Source organism: Sapajus apella, unplaced genomic scaffold (assembly GCF_009761245.1).
Source record: "Sapajus apella isolate SASKATOON/1434 unplaced genomic scaffold, GSC_monkey_1.0 scaffold4, whole genome shotgun sequence".
Classification (NCBI taxonomy): Eukaryota; Metazoa; Chordata; class Mammalia; order Primates; family Cebidae; genus Sapajus; species Sapajus apella.
Window position 1 is genome coordinate 27,760,415 of NW_022436944.1, and position 17,919 is coordinate 27,778,333.

General features: G+C 41.0%; 1 protein-coding gene and 1 long non-coding RNA gene across 2 annotated transcripts in view; one reads left to right on the top strand and one right to left on the bottom strand.

The window, feature by feature from the left end:
- The window catches only part of LOC116541123, a 152,395-nt gene that overhangs the window by 111,620 nt on the left and 22,856 nt on the right, over window positions 1–17,919 (bottom strand). The window lies entirely within an intron of this gene.
- LOC116541105 (proline-rich protein 23B-like) lies at window positions 16,949–17,832 on the top strand. The gene has a single exon (XM_032265013.1). The coding sequence runs from the start codon at window positions 16,949–16,951 to the stop codon at window positions 17,735–17,737; it is 789 nt and encodes a 262-aa protein (XP_032120904.1). The 3' UTR covers window positions 17,738–17,832.

Genomic DNA, 17,919 nt, shown 5'->3' on the forward strand with positions numbered 1-17,919 from the left:
CAAAATAAAGGGATGGAGGAAAATTTACCAAGCAGATGGAGAGTTAAAAAAAGCAGGAGTTGCAATTCTCATCTCTGATAAATTAGACTTTAAAGCAACAAAGATCAAAAGAGACAAAGAAGGACATTACATAATGGTAAAAGGTTCAGTGCAACAAGAAGAGCTAACGATCCTAAATATATACGGACCCAATACAGGGGCACCCAGATACATAAGGCAAGTTCTTAATGACTTACAAAGAGACTTAGACTCCCACACAATTATAGTGGGAGACTTTAACACCCCATTGTCAACATTAAACAAATCAACCAGACAGAAAATTAACAAGGATATCCAGGACTTGAATTCAGACCTGGACCAAGCAAACCTAATAGACATTTACAGAACTCTCCACTCCAAATCCACAGAATATACATTCTTCTCAGCACCACATCACACCTACTCTAAAATTGACCACATAATTGGGAGTAAATCACTCCTCAGCAAATGCAAAAGAACGGAAATCATAACAAACAGTCTCTCAGACCACAGTGCAATCAAGTTAGAACTCAGAATTCAAAAACTAACCCAGAACCGCACAGCTTCATGGAAACTGAACAACTTGCTCTTGAATGTTGACTGGATAAACAATGAAATGAAGACAGAAATAAAGATGTTCTTCAAAACCAACGAGAATGAACACACAACATACCAGAATCTCTGGGACACATTTAAAGCAGTCTCTAGAGGAAAATATATAGCAATAAGTGCCCACATGAGAAGCAAGGAGAGATCAAAAATTGACACCCTATCATCAAAATTGAAAGAGCTAGAGGAGCAAGATCAAAAAAACTCAAAACCTAGCAGAAGACAAGAAATAGCTAAGATCAGAGAAGAACTGAAGGAGATAGAGACACAAAAAACCCTTCAAAAAATCAATAAATCCAGGAGCTGGTTTTTTGAAAAGATCAACAAAATAGACCACTAGCCAGATTAATAAAAAAGAAAAGAGAGAATAACCAAATTGATGCAATAAAAAACGATAAAGGGGATATCACCACAGATTCCACAGAAATTCAAACCATCATCAGAGATTATTACAAACAACTCTATGCACATAAACTAATAAACCTGGAAGAAATGGATAAATTCCTGGACACTTACCTCCTCCCAAGCCTAAACCGGGAAGAAGCCGAAACCCTGAACAGACCCATAACAAAGTCTGAAGTTGAGGCAGCAATTAAGAGCCTACCACCCAAAAAAAGGCCAGGTCCAGACAGGTTCACAGCTGAATTCTACCAGACATACAAAGAGGGGCTGGTACCATTCCTTCTGAAACTATTCCAAACAATACAAAAAGAGGGAATTCTTCCCAAATCATTTTATGAGACCAACATCATCCTGATTCCAAAACCCGGCAGAGACTCAACATGAAAAGAAAACTTCAGGCCAATATCCATGATGAACATAGATGCAAAAATCTTCAATAGAATACTGGCAAGCCGATTGCAACAGCACATCAAAAAGCTTATCCACCATGATCAAGTAGGCTTCATCCCGGGGATGCAAGGCTGGTTCAACATACGCAAGTCTATAAACGTAATTCACCACATAAACAGAACCAAAGACAAAAACCACATGATTATCTCAACTGATGCAGAGAAGGCCTTTGACAAAATTCAACAGCCCTTTATGCTAAAAACCCTCAATAAGCTAGGTATTGACGGAACGTATCTCAAAATAATAAAAGCTATTTATGACAAACCAACAGCCAATATCATACTGAATGGGCAAAAACTGGAAGCATTCCCCTTGAAATCTGGCACTAGACAAGGATGCCCTCTCTCACCACTCCTATTCAATATAGTACTGGAAGCTCTAGCCAGAGCAATCAGGCAAGAAAAAGAAATAAAGGGTATTCAAATAGGAAAGGAGGAAGTCAAATTGTCTCTATTTGCAGATGACATGATTATATATCTAGAAGACCCCATCGTCTCAGCCCAAAATCTCCTGAAACTGATAAGCAAGTTCAGCAAAGTCTCAGGATACAAAATCAATGTGCAAAAATCACAAGCATTCCTATACACCAATAACAGACTTAAAGAGAGCCAAATCAAGAACGGACTGCCATTCACAATTGCCACAAAGAGAATAAAATACCTAGGAATACAACTAACAAGGAATGTAAAGGACCACTTCAAGGAGAACTACAAGCCACTGCTCAACGAAATAAGAGAGGACACAAACAGATGGAGAAACATTCCATGTTCATGGTTAGGAAGAATCAATATCGTGAAAATGGCCATACTGCCCAAAGTAATTTACAGATTCAATGCTATCCCCATCAAGCTACCAATGACCTTCTTCACAGAACTGGAAAAAAACACCATAAACTTCATATGGAACCAAAAGAGAGCCCGCATAGCCAAGTCAATTCTAAGCAAAAAGAACAAAGCAGGAGGCATCACACTACCGGGCTTCAAACTATACTACAAGTCTACAGTAATCAAAACAGCATGGTACTGGTACCAAAACAGAGATATAGACCAATGGAACAGAACAGAGGTCTCGGAGGCAACACAACATATCTACAACTATCTGATCTTTGAGAAACCAGACAAAAACAAGCAATGGGGAAAGGATTCCCTGTTTAATAAATGGTGTTGGGAAAACTGGCTAGCCATATGCAGAAAGCAGAAACTGGACCCCTTCCTGACGCCTTACACTAAAATTAACTCCAGATGGATTAAAGACTTAAACATAAGACCTAACACCATAAAAACCCTAGAAGAAAATCTAGGCAAAACCATTCAGGACATAGGTGTAGGCAAGGATTTCATGACCAAAACACCAAAAGCATTGATAACAAAAGCCAGAATAGACAAATGGAACCTAATCAAACTCCACAGCTTCTGCACAGCAAAAGAAACAGTCATTAGAGTGAATCGGCAACCAACAGAATGGGAAAAAATTTTTGCAGTCTACCATCTGACAAAGGGCTGATATCCAGAATTTACAAAGAACTAAAACAGATTTATAAGAAAAAAACAAACAAGCCCATTCAAAAGTGGGCAAAGGATATGAACAGATACTTTACAAAAGAAGATATACATGAGGCCAACAAACATATGAAAACATCATCACTGGTCATCAGAGAAATGCAAATCAAAACTACATTGAGATACCACCTCACGCCAGTTAGAATGGCGATCATTAAAAAATCTGGAGACAACAGATGCTGGAGAGGATGTGGAGAAATAGGAACAATTTACACTGTTGGTGGGAGTGTAAATTAGTTCAACCATTGTGGAAGACAGTGTGGCGATTCCTCAAGGACCTAGAAATAGAAATTCCATTTGACCCAGCAATCCCATTACTGGGTATATATCCAAAGGATTATAAATCGTTCTACTATAAGGACACGTGCACACGAATGTTCACTGCAGCACTGTTTACGATAGCAAAGACCTGGAACCAACCCAAACGCCCATCAATGATAGACTGGACAGGGAAAATGTGGCACATATACACCATGGAATATTATGCAGCCATCAAAACGATGAGTTCCTGTCCTTTGCAGGGATATGGATGAACCTGGAAACCATCATTCTCAGCAAACTGACAGAAGAGCAGAGGATCAAACACCGCATGTTCTCACTCATAGGCGGGTGTTGAACAATGAGAACAAATGGACACAGGGAGGGGAGCACTACCACTGGGGTCAGTTGGGGGGAAATAGGGGAGGTACGGTGAGGGGAGGGGAGTTGGGGAGAGATAGCAAGGGGAGAGATGCCAGATGTAGGTGATGGGGAGGAAGGCAGCAAATCACACTGCCACATGTGTACCTATGCGACAATCTTGCATGTTCTTCACATGTACCCCAAAACCTAAAATGCAATAAAATAAATAAATGGAAAAAAAATAGCAAAAAAGCAATTATTTCACCTATATGTGAAATTCTAAAAAGTCAAACTCACCTGGGTACGGTGGCTCACACCTTTAATCCCAGCACTTTGGGAGGCCGAGGCAGGTGGATCACGAGGTCAGTATATCGAGACCATCCTGGCTGACATGGTGAAACCCCATCTCTACCAAAAGTACAAAAATAAAAAAATTAGCCAGGTGTGGTGGCAGGTGCCTGCAGTCCCAGCTACTCAGGAGGCTGAGGCAGGAGAATCACATGAACCCAGGAGGCAGAGGTTGCAGTGAGCCGAGATAGAGCCACTGCACTCTAGCCTGGGTGACAGGGCAAGACTCCATCTCAAAAAAAAAAAAGTCAAACTCATAGAGGTAGAGAGTATAATGGGCTTTACCAGAAGTGGGAGGGGCGTGCGGGAAATGGGGACATGTTGGTCAAAGAGTACAAAGTTTCAGTCAGGCAGGAGGAAAAAGTTTTTGAGATCTATCTTACAGCATGATGACTAGAGTCAACAATTATGTATTGTATATTTCAAAATTCCTAAAAGAGACTTTAAATGTTCTCACCAAAAGAAAAAAGGGGATGTGGATGATGAATATGTTGATTAGCTTGGTTTAATCATTCCACAATCTACCCACATATTAAAACACTACATTTTACCCCATAATTGTTACAATTATTTTTCAGTTAAGAACTTAAAATTTTTTAACGCACATAAGCCAGAGATTTTGTAAACCAAAAAAAAATTATGAAAATATACTAATTTAATTAGTAATATATTAGTTATAATGTATTAAATGTATTGCATTAACTATAACATATACAGTGTATTAATTGTGTGAACTTGCCTCTGGTTACGCAATAAAATCAGTGCTATTGAATAAAAAGATAAAAGACATCCACACATCCACAAGAAGTGTAATTCAGGAAATGATGCAGTTCCATGGAAAAAGGTGAGTTATTCAATTTAAAGTGTCAGGACAATTGGTTTTGCACATGGGAAATAATTGAAATTGGATTGCTAACTCATGATTATAAAACAATCTATTACATATCAATAAAAAGCTCAAATTTTGAAAGGTAAACATTTAAATGCTGGGAAAATACAGAAATGATCTTGAAATAGGGAATGTGGCTCAAACAATACACAAAATTGCAAAGCATAAAGAACAAAACGAACTTGAAGCTATTTTAAAAGTACAAACTCCTCTTTATCAAAAGACACTATAAAGAATATAAATAAAAACAAGTCACAAAATGGGAAAGATCATTTCAACATATATAAGTACCTTTTTTGTTTCAAAAATCAATAATAAAAAATGAGCAAAAGACATAAACACATATCACACAGAAGATGTTTTACATGAATGCCCAACACATATATGAAAACATGATCAACCTCCCAAGCAATCAGAGAAATGCAACAGAAATATACGAGATACCACTTTACACCACCAAATTGAAAAATGCCTGCAATCTAACCATTCTAAGTGTTAGCAAGGACGTGGCACCAAGAGAACTTACCCAATGCTCACACAAATATAAATTAGGATAAGTTAAGAGAGCAGTTTGGCACTACCTATAATTGTTAAACCTTGGAGATTGTAGAACCCTAGGGCCTTAAGTGAATATAGGCAGTAGCCAGGTAGTGATTACAGCCACCCATTACTTTCCAGAAATTCCACATCTAGGTTTTTTTTCATAAGCATGCAGGTAGAAAGTCAAAGATCCTTCTTATAAAGTTAAACACGGTTTGCATATAATTCCCATAAGCCAACACAAACCGGATATTTAATTTTTAAATTTTGTCTCTCCACTGAGCTTCATTGTGAAGATAAACCAATTTTTTAAATAGTCAATATAATACAGGTAAAATATCAAGTTTGAATACAAAAATTAACATTATTATAATTGTGGCTACTGTTATTAAACCACAACATGGCATCCAACAAAAAATTATAGTCACTTTTCCTTTATTATTTTTAAAAAGCTCATTTAGGAGACAGAGCAAGACAGTGGAATAGAAGCCTCCACTGATCATCTTTCCCACAGGAACACCAAATTTTAACAAGTATCTGTACGCAAAAAGCACCTTCAACTTTGGGAGGCTGAGGCAGGCAGATCACGAGGTCAAGAGATCGAGACCATCCTGGCCAACATGGTGAAATCCGGTCTCTACTAAAAAATACAAAAATTAACTGGGCATGGTGGCATGCGCCTGTAGCCCCAGCTACTTGGGAGGCTGAGGCAGGAGAATCGTTTGAACCCGGGAGGTGGAGATTGCAGTGAGCTGAGATTGCACCACTGCACTCCAGCCTGGTGCCTGGCAAAGCGAGACTCTTGTCTCACTAATAAGTAGATGGTACTACAAGCGCATACCATCACTCTCAGGTGAGCAATCCCAGTACCTGGTTTTAACTTCATATCATTGAAAGAGACACTAACGAGGATAGGAAAGACAGTCTTAAATCACTGATGCCAGCTGCGTACTCCCAGCAGCAGCTGTGTAGCCCAGAGAGAGTCTATGCACTTGGGGAAGGGAAAGCCCAGCAACTGAGGGATTTTGTATTGAACTGAGTGCTGACCTGTCACAGTAGAAAGCAAAACCGAGGTGAACTCAGCCCAGTCTCCACCCACAGACAGAGCAATAGGACCACACCTAGCCAGAGGGGAATTGCCCATCCCAGCATGCTGGCAAGAATGTTGGAACTTGAGTTTCTCAGCAAGCCTTACCACTATGGGCTAAAGTCCTGTGGGGTCCTAACTGAACTTGAAAGGCAGTTTAGGACACAATGACTGCAATTCTTCTCTTTTTGTTAAGGATTGCAATTCTTAGGCAAATCGTAATGCTGTGCTGGGCTCAGAGACAGCGCACTGGGGTGGTACATGATCTAGTGAGACAGCAGACAGAGCATCTGGGGGAGTGCTTGCACCACCCCTCACCCAATACCCCACAACTCACAACAATGAAAGTGATTCCATCCTTCCACTTGAGGAGAGGTGAGAGAAAAGTAGAGAGAACTTTGTGTTGCACCTTGGATACCAGCTCAGCCACAGTAGGATAGGGCACCAAGCAGAATTGCGAGGCCCCCATCTAAGGCCCTAGCTCCTGGACAAGGAGCTAGACACAACCTGGGCCAGAAGGGAACCCACGGCCTTGAAAGGAAGAACCCAGTCCTGGCAGGATTAGTCCTGCTAACTAAAAAGCCATTGGCCTCTGAATAACCAACAGCCATACAGAGGTAGTACACTGCGGGTCTTGGGCGAGACTCTGAGATATGCTGGCTTCAGCTTCCAACTTGCCCACAGTGGGGTAGAGCAGCAAGCAGGCTCTTGGGGGTCCCTGAGTCAAGGCCTAGGCTCTTGGACACCATTTCTGGACCTGCCCTTGGCCAGAAGGGAACCTACTGCCCTGAAGGGTGAGTCCCAGGCCTGGTAGCATTCACCACAAGCAGAATTGAAGGGACCTTGGGCCTTAAATGAACCTTAGTAGTGGCCTGGCAGAACTCTGCATGGGCCAGTGGTGGTGTTAGCCATGGGGAGAGGCTTCTCTGCCTGTGGAAAGGGAAGGGAAGATCAACAAGGACCTTGTCTTATGGTTTGAGTGTCAGCTTAGCCACAGTAGAATAGAACACTAGGTAAATTTCTAAGGTTTTTTACTCCAATCCCTGGCTCCAAGACAGGCTCTCTGGAACCACCTTGGGCCTGAGGGAACTTGCTGCCCTGAAGGGAAGGATACGAACCTGACTGGCTTTGCCACCCAGTGATTGTAGAGCCCTAGGGCCTTAAGTGAATATAGGCAGTAGCGAGGTAGTGGTTACAGCAGGCATTGGGTAAGTCCCAGTGCTGTGCTGGCTTCAGGTCTGAACCAGGGCAGTCCCAGTGGTGGTGGCCACAGGAGTGTTTGTGTCACCCAACCCTTAGTTCCAGGGGGCTCCACACATAAAGACTCCATTTGTTTGGAAGAAAGAAAGGGAAAAGAACAAGTCTCTATCTGGTAATCCAGAGAATTCTTTCAGATCTTATCCAAGACCATCAAGGTGGTATGTCTACAAGTCTGCAAGAACCACAGCATTACTGGGCTTGGAGCCCAAGTCTCTTCAAATACCTGGAAAGTGTCCCCAAGAAAGACAGGCACAAACAAGCCCAGATGGCAAAGACTGTAATAAATACATAGCTATTCAATGCCCACACACTGACAAACATCTACAAGTATCAAGACCATCCAGGAAAACATGGCCTTATCAAATAAACTAAATAAGCCACCAAGGATGAATTCTGGAGAAACAGTTATATGAGTTTTCATACAGAGTATTAAAAATCACTGTTTTAAAGAAACTCAAAGAAATTCAATATAACACACAGAAGGAATCAGAATTCTATCAGATAAAGTTGACAAAAAGATTAAAATAATTTAAATGAATCAAGCAGATATTCTAGAGTTGAAAATGCAATTGATATGCTGAAGAATGCATCAGAGTCTCTTTATAACAGAATTAATCAAGCAGAAGAATTTGTGAGCTTGAACACAGGCTATTTTTAAATACATGGTCAGAGGAGACAAAAGAAAAAAAATAGAAAAGAATGTTGCGTGCCTACAAGATCTAGAAAATAGCCTCACAAGGGCAAATCTAAGAGTTATTTGCTGTAAAGGGGATGCGGGGGGACAGGAAGAACGTTTATTCAGAGGAATAATATCATAGAACTTCCCAATCCTAGAGAAACACATCAACATTCCAGTACAAAGTTACAGAACACCAAGCAGATTTAACCCTGAGAAGGCTACCACAAGGCATTTAATAATCAAACTCCCAAATATCAAAAATAAAGGATCCTGGCCAGGTACAGTAAATCATATGGGTAATCTCAGCATTTTGGGAGACCGAGGCAGGAGAATCATTTGAGCCCAGGAGTTCAAGACTGCAGTGAGCCATGAGCCATGATTGTGCCACTACACTCCAGCCTAAGTGACAAAGCAAGACCCTGCCTTAACAAAACAAAAAAAAAAGTGTGTGTGTGTGTGTGTGTGTGTGTGTGTGTGTTTCCTAAAAGCAAGAAGAGAAAAGAAACAAGTAACATACGATGTAGCTCCAACAGAAGACTTTTCAGTGAAAATCTTACAGGCTAAGAGAGAATCACATGACAAATTTAAAGTGCTGGATGAAAAAACTTACACTAGGCCGGGCGCGGTGGCTCACGCCTGTAATCCCAGCACTTTGGAAGGCCGAGGCGGGTGGATCACGAGGTCAAGAGATCGAGACCATCCTGGTCAACATGGTGAAACCCCGTCTCTACTAAAACTACAAAAAATTAGCTGGGCATGGTGGCGCATGCCTGTAATCCCAGCTACTCAGGAGGCTGAGGCAGGAGAATTGCCTGAACCCAGGAGGCGGAGGTTGTGGTGAGCCAAGATCGCACCATTGCACTCCAGCCTGGGTAACAAGAGTGAAACTCTGTCTCAAAAAAAAAAAAACTTACCCTAGAATAGTATATCTGGTGAAAATATCTTTCAACCATTAGGGAGAAATAAAGACTTTCCTAGAAAAACCTGCTGGCTGGGCGAGGTGGCCAACACCTGTAATCCCAGCACTTTGAGAGGCCAAAGTGGGAGAATAACTTGAGGTCAGGAGTTTGAGACCAGCTTGGTCAACATGGTGAAACCCTGCCTCCACCAAAAATACAAAAATTAGCTGGGTGTGGTGTTGGTCACCATAATCACAGCTACTCGGGAGGCTGAGGCAGGAGAATCACTTGAAACCGGGAGGCAAAGGTTGCAGTGAGCAGAGATTTGTGCCACTGCACTCCAGCCTGGGCAACAGAGAAAGACTCCATCAGAAAGAAAGAGAAAGAAAAGAAAGAAAGAAAAGAAAGAAAGAAAGAAAGAAAGAGAGAGAAAGAGAGAGAAAGAAAGAAAGAAAAGAAGAAAGAAAAGAAAGAAAGAAAGAAAGAAAGAAAGAAAGAAAGAAAGAAAGAAAGAAAGAAAGAAAGAAAGAAAGAAAGAAAGAAAGAAAGAAAGAAAGACCAAAGCTGTGAAATTTCATCAACACCAGGCCTGTCCTACAAGAAATCCTAAAGGAAGTTCTTCAATCTGGGGGAAAAAAAAAAGGATGTTAATGAGCAATAAGAAATTATCTGGAAATTTCTTATACAAAACTCACTGGTAATAGTAAATACACAGAGTATTATCACACTGCAATTGTGGTGTGTAAACTATTCTTAAGTAGAAAGAATAAATGATGAATCCATCTGAAATAAAAGCTACAACAACATTTCAAGACATCAACAAAGATATAATAAAAAGTCAGAAAGTGGAGGAACAATGTTGAAATGTAGAGTTTTTATTAGTTTTTTTTTTTTTTGCTTGTTAGTTTGCTTGTTGTCTATGCAATGAGTGTTAAATTGTCATCGTTAAAATAATAGGTTATAAGATAGAATCTGCAAGTCTCAGGGTAACCTCAAATCAAAAACCATATAACAAATAAACAAAAAATAAAACACAAAATTAAATAATACCACCAGAGAAAATCATCTTCACTAAAAGGAAGACAGAAAGGAAGGAAAGAAGGAAGAGAAGACCACAAAACAACCAGAAACCAAATGACAAAATAGTAATAGTAAGTCATTGCTAATTAATATAACCTGAATGTAAATGGACTAAACATTCCAATAAGAAGACACAAAGTGGCTGAATGTATATAAAATAAAATAAGACGCAATGATCTGTTGACTATAAGCAACTCACTTCACCCATAACACACCAACTAAAAATGAAGCGATGGAAAAAGATATTCAATGCCAATGGAAACCAAAAAGAAAGCAGGAGTAGCTATATTTTTATCAGACAAAATATATTTTAAGGCAAAAATTGTTGTAAGAACAAAGAAGGTCACTATATAATGATAAAGGGGTAAATTCAGCAAAAGGATATGACAATTTTAAACATATATGCACTCAACAGTGGGGTACCCAGATATGTAAAGCAAATATTATTAGAGCTAAAGACAGAGATAGACCTCAATACAATAATAGCTGGAGATTTCAACCCCCCACTTTTGGCATTGGATAGACCTTTCAGACAGAAATCATCAAAGAAACATCAGACTTAATCTGCACTACAGAATACATGGATCTAATAGATATTTACAGAACATTTCATCCAACAGCTACAGAATACAAATACATATTCCTCTCCTCAGCATATGAATCATTCTCAAGAATAAACTATATGTTAGGTCACAAAACAAGTCTAAACACATTCCATAAAAGAAATAATACCACACACATCTTCTCTTGACAACATGGAGTAAAACTGGAAATCAATAACAAGAAGAATTTTGAAAAATATACAAACACATGGAAATTAAACAATATGCTCCTGAATGACTAGTGGGTCAATGAAGAAATTAAGAAGGAAATTGAAAATTTTCTTCACACAAATGATGATGGAAATACAACATATAAAAACCTATGGGATACAGCAAAAGCAGTAGTAATAGGGAAATTCATAGCTATACATCCCTACATCAAAAAAGAAGAACAACTTCAAATAATTAACCTAACGGTGCATCATTATTATTATTTTTTTTTTTAGATGTGGTTTTGCTCTTGTTGTCCAGGCTGGAGTGCAATGGCGCTGTCTCGGCTCATTATACCCTCCACCTCCCAGGTTCAAGCACTTCTCCTGCCTCAGCCTCCCAAGTAGCTGAGAATACAGGCATGCACCACAAGGACCAGCTAATTTTTTAATTTTTAGTAGAGACAGGGTTTCACCATGTTGGTGCGGCTGGTCTCAAACTCCTGACCTCAGGTGATCCGCACACCTTGGCCTCCCAAAATACTGGGATTACAGGCGTGAGCCACTGCACCCAGCAAGTGCATGTTAAAGAACTACAAAAGCAAGAACAAACCAAACTGAAAATTCGTAGAAGAAAGGAAATAAAGATAAAAACACAAACAAATGACACTGAAATGAAAACAAAATACAAAAGATCAACAAAAAAAAGAAGACCCAAATAAATAAAATCAATAATGAAAAAGGAGACATTACAACTGAAAGCATAGAAATTCAAAGGATCAATAGTGAGGCTACCATGAGCAACTATAGATCAATAAATTGGAAAATCCAGAGGAAATTATAAATTCCTAGATACGTACAACCTACTAAGATTGAACCATGAAGAAATCAAAAACCTGAACAGACCAATGGAAGTAGCAACATGGAAGCCATAATAAACAGTCTCCCAGTTTAAAAAAAAAAAAGTCTGAGAGCCAATGGCTTCACAGCTGAATTTTACCAAACATTTGAGGAAGAACTAATACCAAGACTACTCAAACTATTCCAAAAAATACAGAAGGAGAAAATGCTGCCAAATGCATTCCGCAAGGCCAGTACTACCCTGACACCAAAGCTGAAGACACTTCAAAAAAACAAAACTATAGGCCAATATGTCTGAAGAATATTGATGCAAAAAATCCTAAACAAAGTACTAGCAAACCAAATAGCAAACCAAATTCAACAATACATTTAAAGCATCATTCGTCATGATTGACTAGGATTTTTCGCAGGGATGAAAGTTTCAACATATGCAAATCAATCAATGTTATACATCACACAAACAGAATGAAAGATAAAAACCATAGATCATTTCAGTTCATGCTACAAAAGTATAATAAAAGTCAACATTCCTTCATAATTAAAAATTCCTCAAACACTGGGTATTGAAAGAACATACCTCAACACAATGAAAGTCATATATGATAGGGCAATAGTTAGTCTCATACTAAATGGGGAAAAGCCTTTTCACTAAGATCTGAAACAAGATGAAGATGCCCACATTCATGATTGTTATCCAATATAGTACTGGAAGTTCTAGCTAGAGCAATCAGACAAGACAAAGAAATAAAGGGCATCCACACTGAAAAGAAGAAGTCAAATTATCCTTGTTTGCAGATTATATGACCTTATCTTTGGAAAAACCTAAAGACCCCACACAAGAATCATTACTACCAGTAAACAAATTCAGTAAAGTTGCAGAATACAAAATCAACATACAAAAATCAGTAGCATTTCTATATGCCAACAATGAATAATCTGAAAAAGAAATCAAAAAAGTAATCCCATTTCTAATAGCCACAAATAAAATTAAAACCTAGGAATTAACTGAACCAAAGAAGTGAACCATCTCTACAATGAAAACTATAAAACACTGATGAAAGAAATTGAAAAGGACACAAAAGAGTGGAAAGATATTCCATGTCTATGGATTGGAAGACTCAATGTTGTTAAAAATGTCCATACTACCCAAAGAAATCTACAGATTCAATGCAATGCCTATGAAAATGCCAATGACATTTTTCACAGAAATTTTTTTAATCCTAAAATTTATATGGATTAACATCACAAAAGACCTAGAAAGCCACAAAAGACCCAGAAAGCCAAAGCTAACCTGAGCAAAAAGAACAAAACTGGAAGAATCAGATTACCTGATTTCAAATTCTACTGCATAGCTATGGTAATAAAAACAGCATGTATTGGCATAAAAACAGACACATAGACCAATAGAACAGAATAGAGAACCCAGAAACAAATCCATACATCTACAGCGAACTTACTTTCAACAAAGCTGCTAGGAACACACATGGGGGCCGGGAGCGGTTACTCACACCTGTAATCCCAGCATTTTGGGAGGCCGAAGCGAGCAAATCACTTGAGGTCAGGCATTCAAGACCAGCCTGGCCACCACAGTGAAACCCCATCTCTACTAAAAATACATAAATTAGTCAGGCATGATGGCACACACCTATAATCCCAGCTACTCAGACTGCTGAGGCATGATAATCGCTTGAACCAAGGAGCCAGAGGTTGCAGTGAGCCCAGATCACGCCCATTGTACCATTGCACTGCAGGCTGAGTGAAAGAGCAAAACTGCATCTCGAGAAAAAGAAAAAACACAATAGATGAAATAGAACAGCAGAAAAATATGGCAAACATATTATATCTCTTTTTTCAATAAGAACTTTTTTTAATTTGTTCAAGGAATCTGCCCACCTTGGCCACCCCAAAGTGCTAGGATTGCAGGTGTGAGACACCACGCCTGGCCAACACATTATGTATCTCTACTCATTGCTGATAAGATCTCATTCTTTTTTATGGCCGAATAGTACTCCATTGTGTATATGTACCAAATTTTTTCTATCCATTCCTCTGTTGACAGATATTTAGATTGCTTCCAAATCTTGACTATTGTGAATAATACTCCAATAAATATGACAGAGCAGTTATCTCTTCAATATCCTGATTTTCAATAAATGGGGGTGGGAAAACTGGATATCCATATGCATAAGATTGAAAATAGACCTCTATCTCTCACCATATACAAAAATCAAACAAAAATGAATTAAAGATTTAAATTTAAGACCTCCAAATATGCTTGCGTGCAGTGGCTCATGCTTGTAATCTCAGCAGAGGATTTGGGAGGCCAAGGCAGGTGGATCCCCTGAGGTCAAGAGTTTGGGATCAGCTGGCCAACATGGTGAAACCCGTCTCTCCTACAAATACAAAAACAAATTAGCCAAGCACGATGGCAGGCATCTGTAATCCCAGCTAGTAGAGAGACTCTGCCAGGAGAATCGCTTGAATCAGTGAGGTAGAGGTTGCAGTGAGTTGAGATTGTGCAATTGCACTCGAGACTGAGCAACAAGGGCAAAATTCTGACTCAAAAAAAAAAAAAAAAAAAACTCAAAATATAAAACTACTATGACAAAACATTGGGGAAACTCTCCAGGCTTTCATTTGAGTAAAAATTTTCTTGAATAATAGTCCACAAGCACAGGTAACCAAAGCAAAAGTGGACAAATGAGATCACATCAAGTTAAAAAGCTTCTGCATGGCAAAGGAAACATCAACAAACTGAAGAGACAACACACAGGATGAAAGCAAATATCTGCAAACTACTATCTGACAAGAGATTAAAAACTAGAATACATAAGAAGCTCAAACAACTCTATAGGAAAAAATCTAATAATACAATTTTTAAATGGGCAAAAGAACTGAATAAATATTTCTCAAAAGAAGACATACAAATGGCAAACAGGTATACGAAAAGGTGCTCAACATCACTGATCATGAGACCAATGCAAATCAAAACTACAATGAGATACCATCTTACCCTAGTTAAAATGGCTTTTATTCCAAAAGGCAGGAAACAACAAATGCTGGCAAGGATGTGGAGAAGAGGGAACCCTCATACACTGCTGGTGAGAATGTAAACTAGTAAAAACCACTATGGAGAACAGTTCGGAGGTTCTGCAAAAATCTAAAAAGAGAGTTATCATATGATCCAGCAATCTCACTGCCAGGTATATAATCAAAAGAAAGAAAAGCAGGATATTGAAGAGGTATCTGCACTCCCATGTTTACTGGAGTGTTATTCACAATAGGCAAGATTTGGAAGCAACCTAAGTGTTCAATAACAGATTAATGGATAAAGAAAATGTGGCCAGGTGCAGTGGCTCACGCCTGTGATCCCAGCACTTTGGGAGGCCGAGTTGGGCAGATCACGAGGTCAAGAGATCAAGACCATCCTGGCCAACATGGTGAAACCCCCTCTCTACTAAAAATACAAAAATTAGCTGGGTGTGGTGGTGCGTGCCTGTAGTCCCAGGTAGTCGGAAGTCTGAGGCAGGAGAATTGCTTGAACCCAGGAGGCGGAGGTTGCAGTGAGCCGATATCTCGCCACTGCACTCCAGCCTGGCACCAGGCAACTGAGCAAGACTGTCTCAAAAAAACAAAAAAAACAAAAAAAACAAAAAAAAATGTGGTACATATACACAATGGAGTACTATTCAGCGATAAAAGAAGAATGAGATTCTGTCATTAGCAACAACATGGATGGAACTAGAGGTCATTACGTTAAGTGAAATAAGTCAGGCACAGAAAAACAAACTTCTCATATTCTCACTTATTTATGGCAGCTAAAAATTAAAACAATTGAATGTAAGGAGATAGAGAGTAGAAGGATGGTTACCAAAAGCTGGGAAGGGTAGTCAGGGTGGGGGCAAATGGAAATGGTTAATAGGTACAAAAAAAAAATGAATAAATAAAACCTAGTATTTAATAGCACAACCGGGTGACCATAGTCAATCCTAATTTAATTGTACATCTTTAAATAACTGTAAGAGTATAATTGCATTGCTTGTAACACAAAGCATAAATGTTTGAGACGATGGATACTCGATTTACCATGATGTTACCACTACATCTTGCATGCCTGTATCAAAGTATCTCATATAACCCATAAATATATGTACCTATTATGTACCCACAAAAATTAAAGTTCACTTATCAGAGCAAAATTTTCCTTTCTAATTCCTAACAGAAATAAAAGAACTTTTTAGAAACACGTAGGCTGGGTGAGGAAAGAGCGATGAGTTTGAGTTAAAACTCTTTTTCATATATTCCTGGAAAATCTTAGAAGAGACATTTAGACATAAGCTACTTATAAAAGTAAGCAAGTAGTTTTTGAAATTGTGTTTTGGCTTCTGTTTTCTTAACCAAGACTAAAAGCAATGACCGCCATTGGGTCCCAAGAGTACATCCAAGGAATGTTCCCCAGCAGACACAGAGACACCCCCCCCACCCCCGCGTCTTGCTCTGCATTGATCCAATCATCTCTAGGCCACGCCTGCCGCAATGCATTGTTGGGAGGCGGGGCCTACATAGATAAATCCTGGCGCGCCCAAGTCACCTGACGTTCCAGGTTCTTAGTCGTCTGACGTGCATCCGGGTCTGCGCCGGGAAAGCCCAAGATTCCTTCGCGCGAGGCGCAGCCTCCCGACAGGCGACGATCCCCCAGCAGCCCGGACTGCGGTCTCCAGGAGGCGCCCCTGGAGCTCCGAGAACTCGCCCCGCGTCTCGCGGTCCTGTGCCCCGTCAGCCCCAACCCGCCTCGCCTACCACCGACACCTGTTACCTCAAAGAGGACTTCGCTGCCCGCGCTCCCCACGTCCCCTGCCAGGCCCAGGAACGCCGTCCGTGGCGCCGTCGAGATGATGGGCAGTCGACCCCGCAGCCCCAGCGCCTGCCCTGCGCCCTGGTGGGGACCGCAGTTAGGAGGACCCGGCCCTGCCAAGCGCCGCCGATTGGATGAGCCTGCGGGCCTCGAACCCCTCGCGGCGCCCAGCCTAGTAGACCCGGCGGGGGCCCTGGCCGCGGACGCGCTCACCTTCGTGATGGTCCTGGCCGCGGGCAGTTACCTGAAGGTGTCCCTGAACGACGACAACCTGGTGCTGGTGCCCGCGCCCACGTCGATCATGCGAGTGTCTCTCGGTGGACACACCCTCTTCCTGATCCCCGAGGTCCTCCTAAGCTCCGTCGACGAACGCTCAGGAGCGCAGGGCGACTTGTCTGCCTTCCTAGTAGCGGATGTTTTCCTGGGCGCTCTCAGGGAGGACGTCGTCGTCGAGCAGGAATTCTGCGCGTCTGTCCCAGAGGTCGCCGCCCAGGAGGAGGTCTACGAGGAGGACGCGGACCCCGAGTTCCTGGAGCTCTGGATGGACTCCCCAGCCGGCTCGGCCGCTGGGCCCTATCCCTCCTCTAGAAGTATGTGCGGCCCCTACCCGGAGGGCCTCATCCCAGAGCCCTGTGCTCTGGCCCCCAACCCCAGTTCAGAGAGACGCCCTCCACGCCCCATCTGCGACCAGGAATTCCGCTTTCTGGAGCCTGTTCCCAGCTCACCTCTCCAATCTCTACCGCCCTCTCCGAGTCCAGGTCCCCACGCGGGCCCGGAGCTCCCAGAGCGCCCTCCGTGCAAGGCCCGGAGACGACTGTTTCAGGAATGAACTGCCTCCCACAATCCCTTGCCACTGGCTGCGGGTTCTGGTGGGTCCACCAAGACTCACTGTGAGGACTTGCCACCGCTTGGAAATGCAGCATCTTCATTCGTTGGCAATGAACAGTTGCATTATTGTTGTTTGAGTGGGTTGGTTGGTTGGCTGGCTAGTTGGTTGGTTTTTTTAGCAGA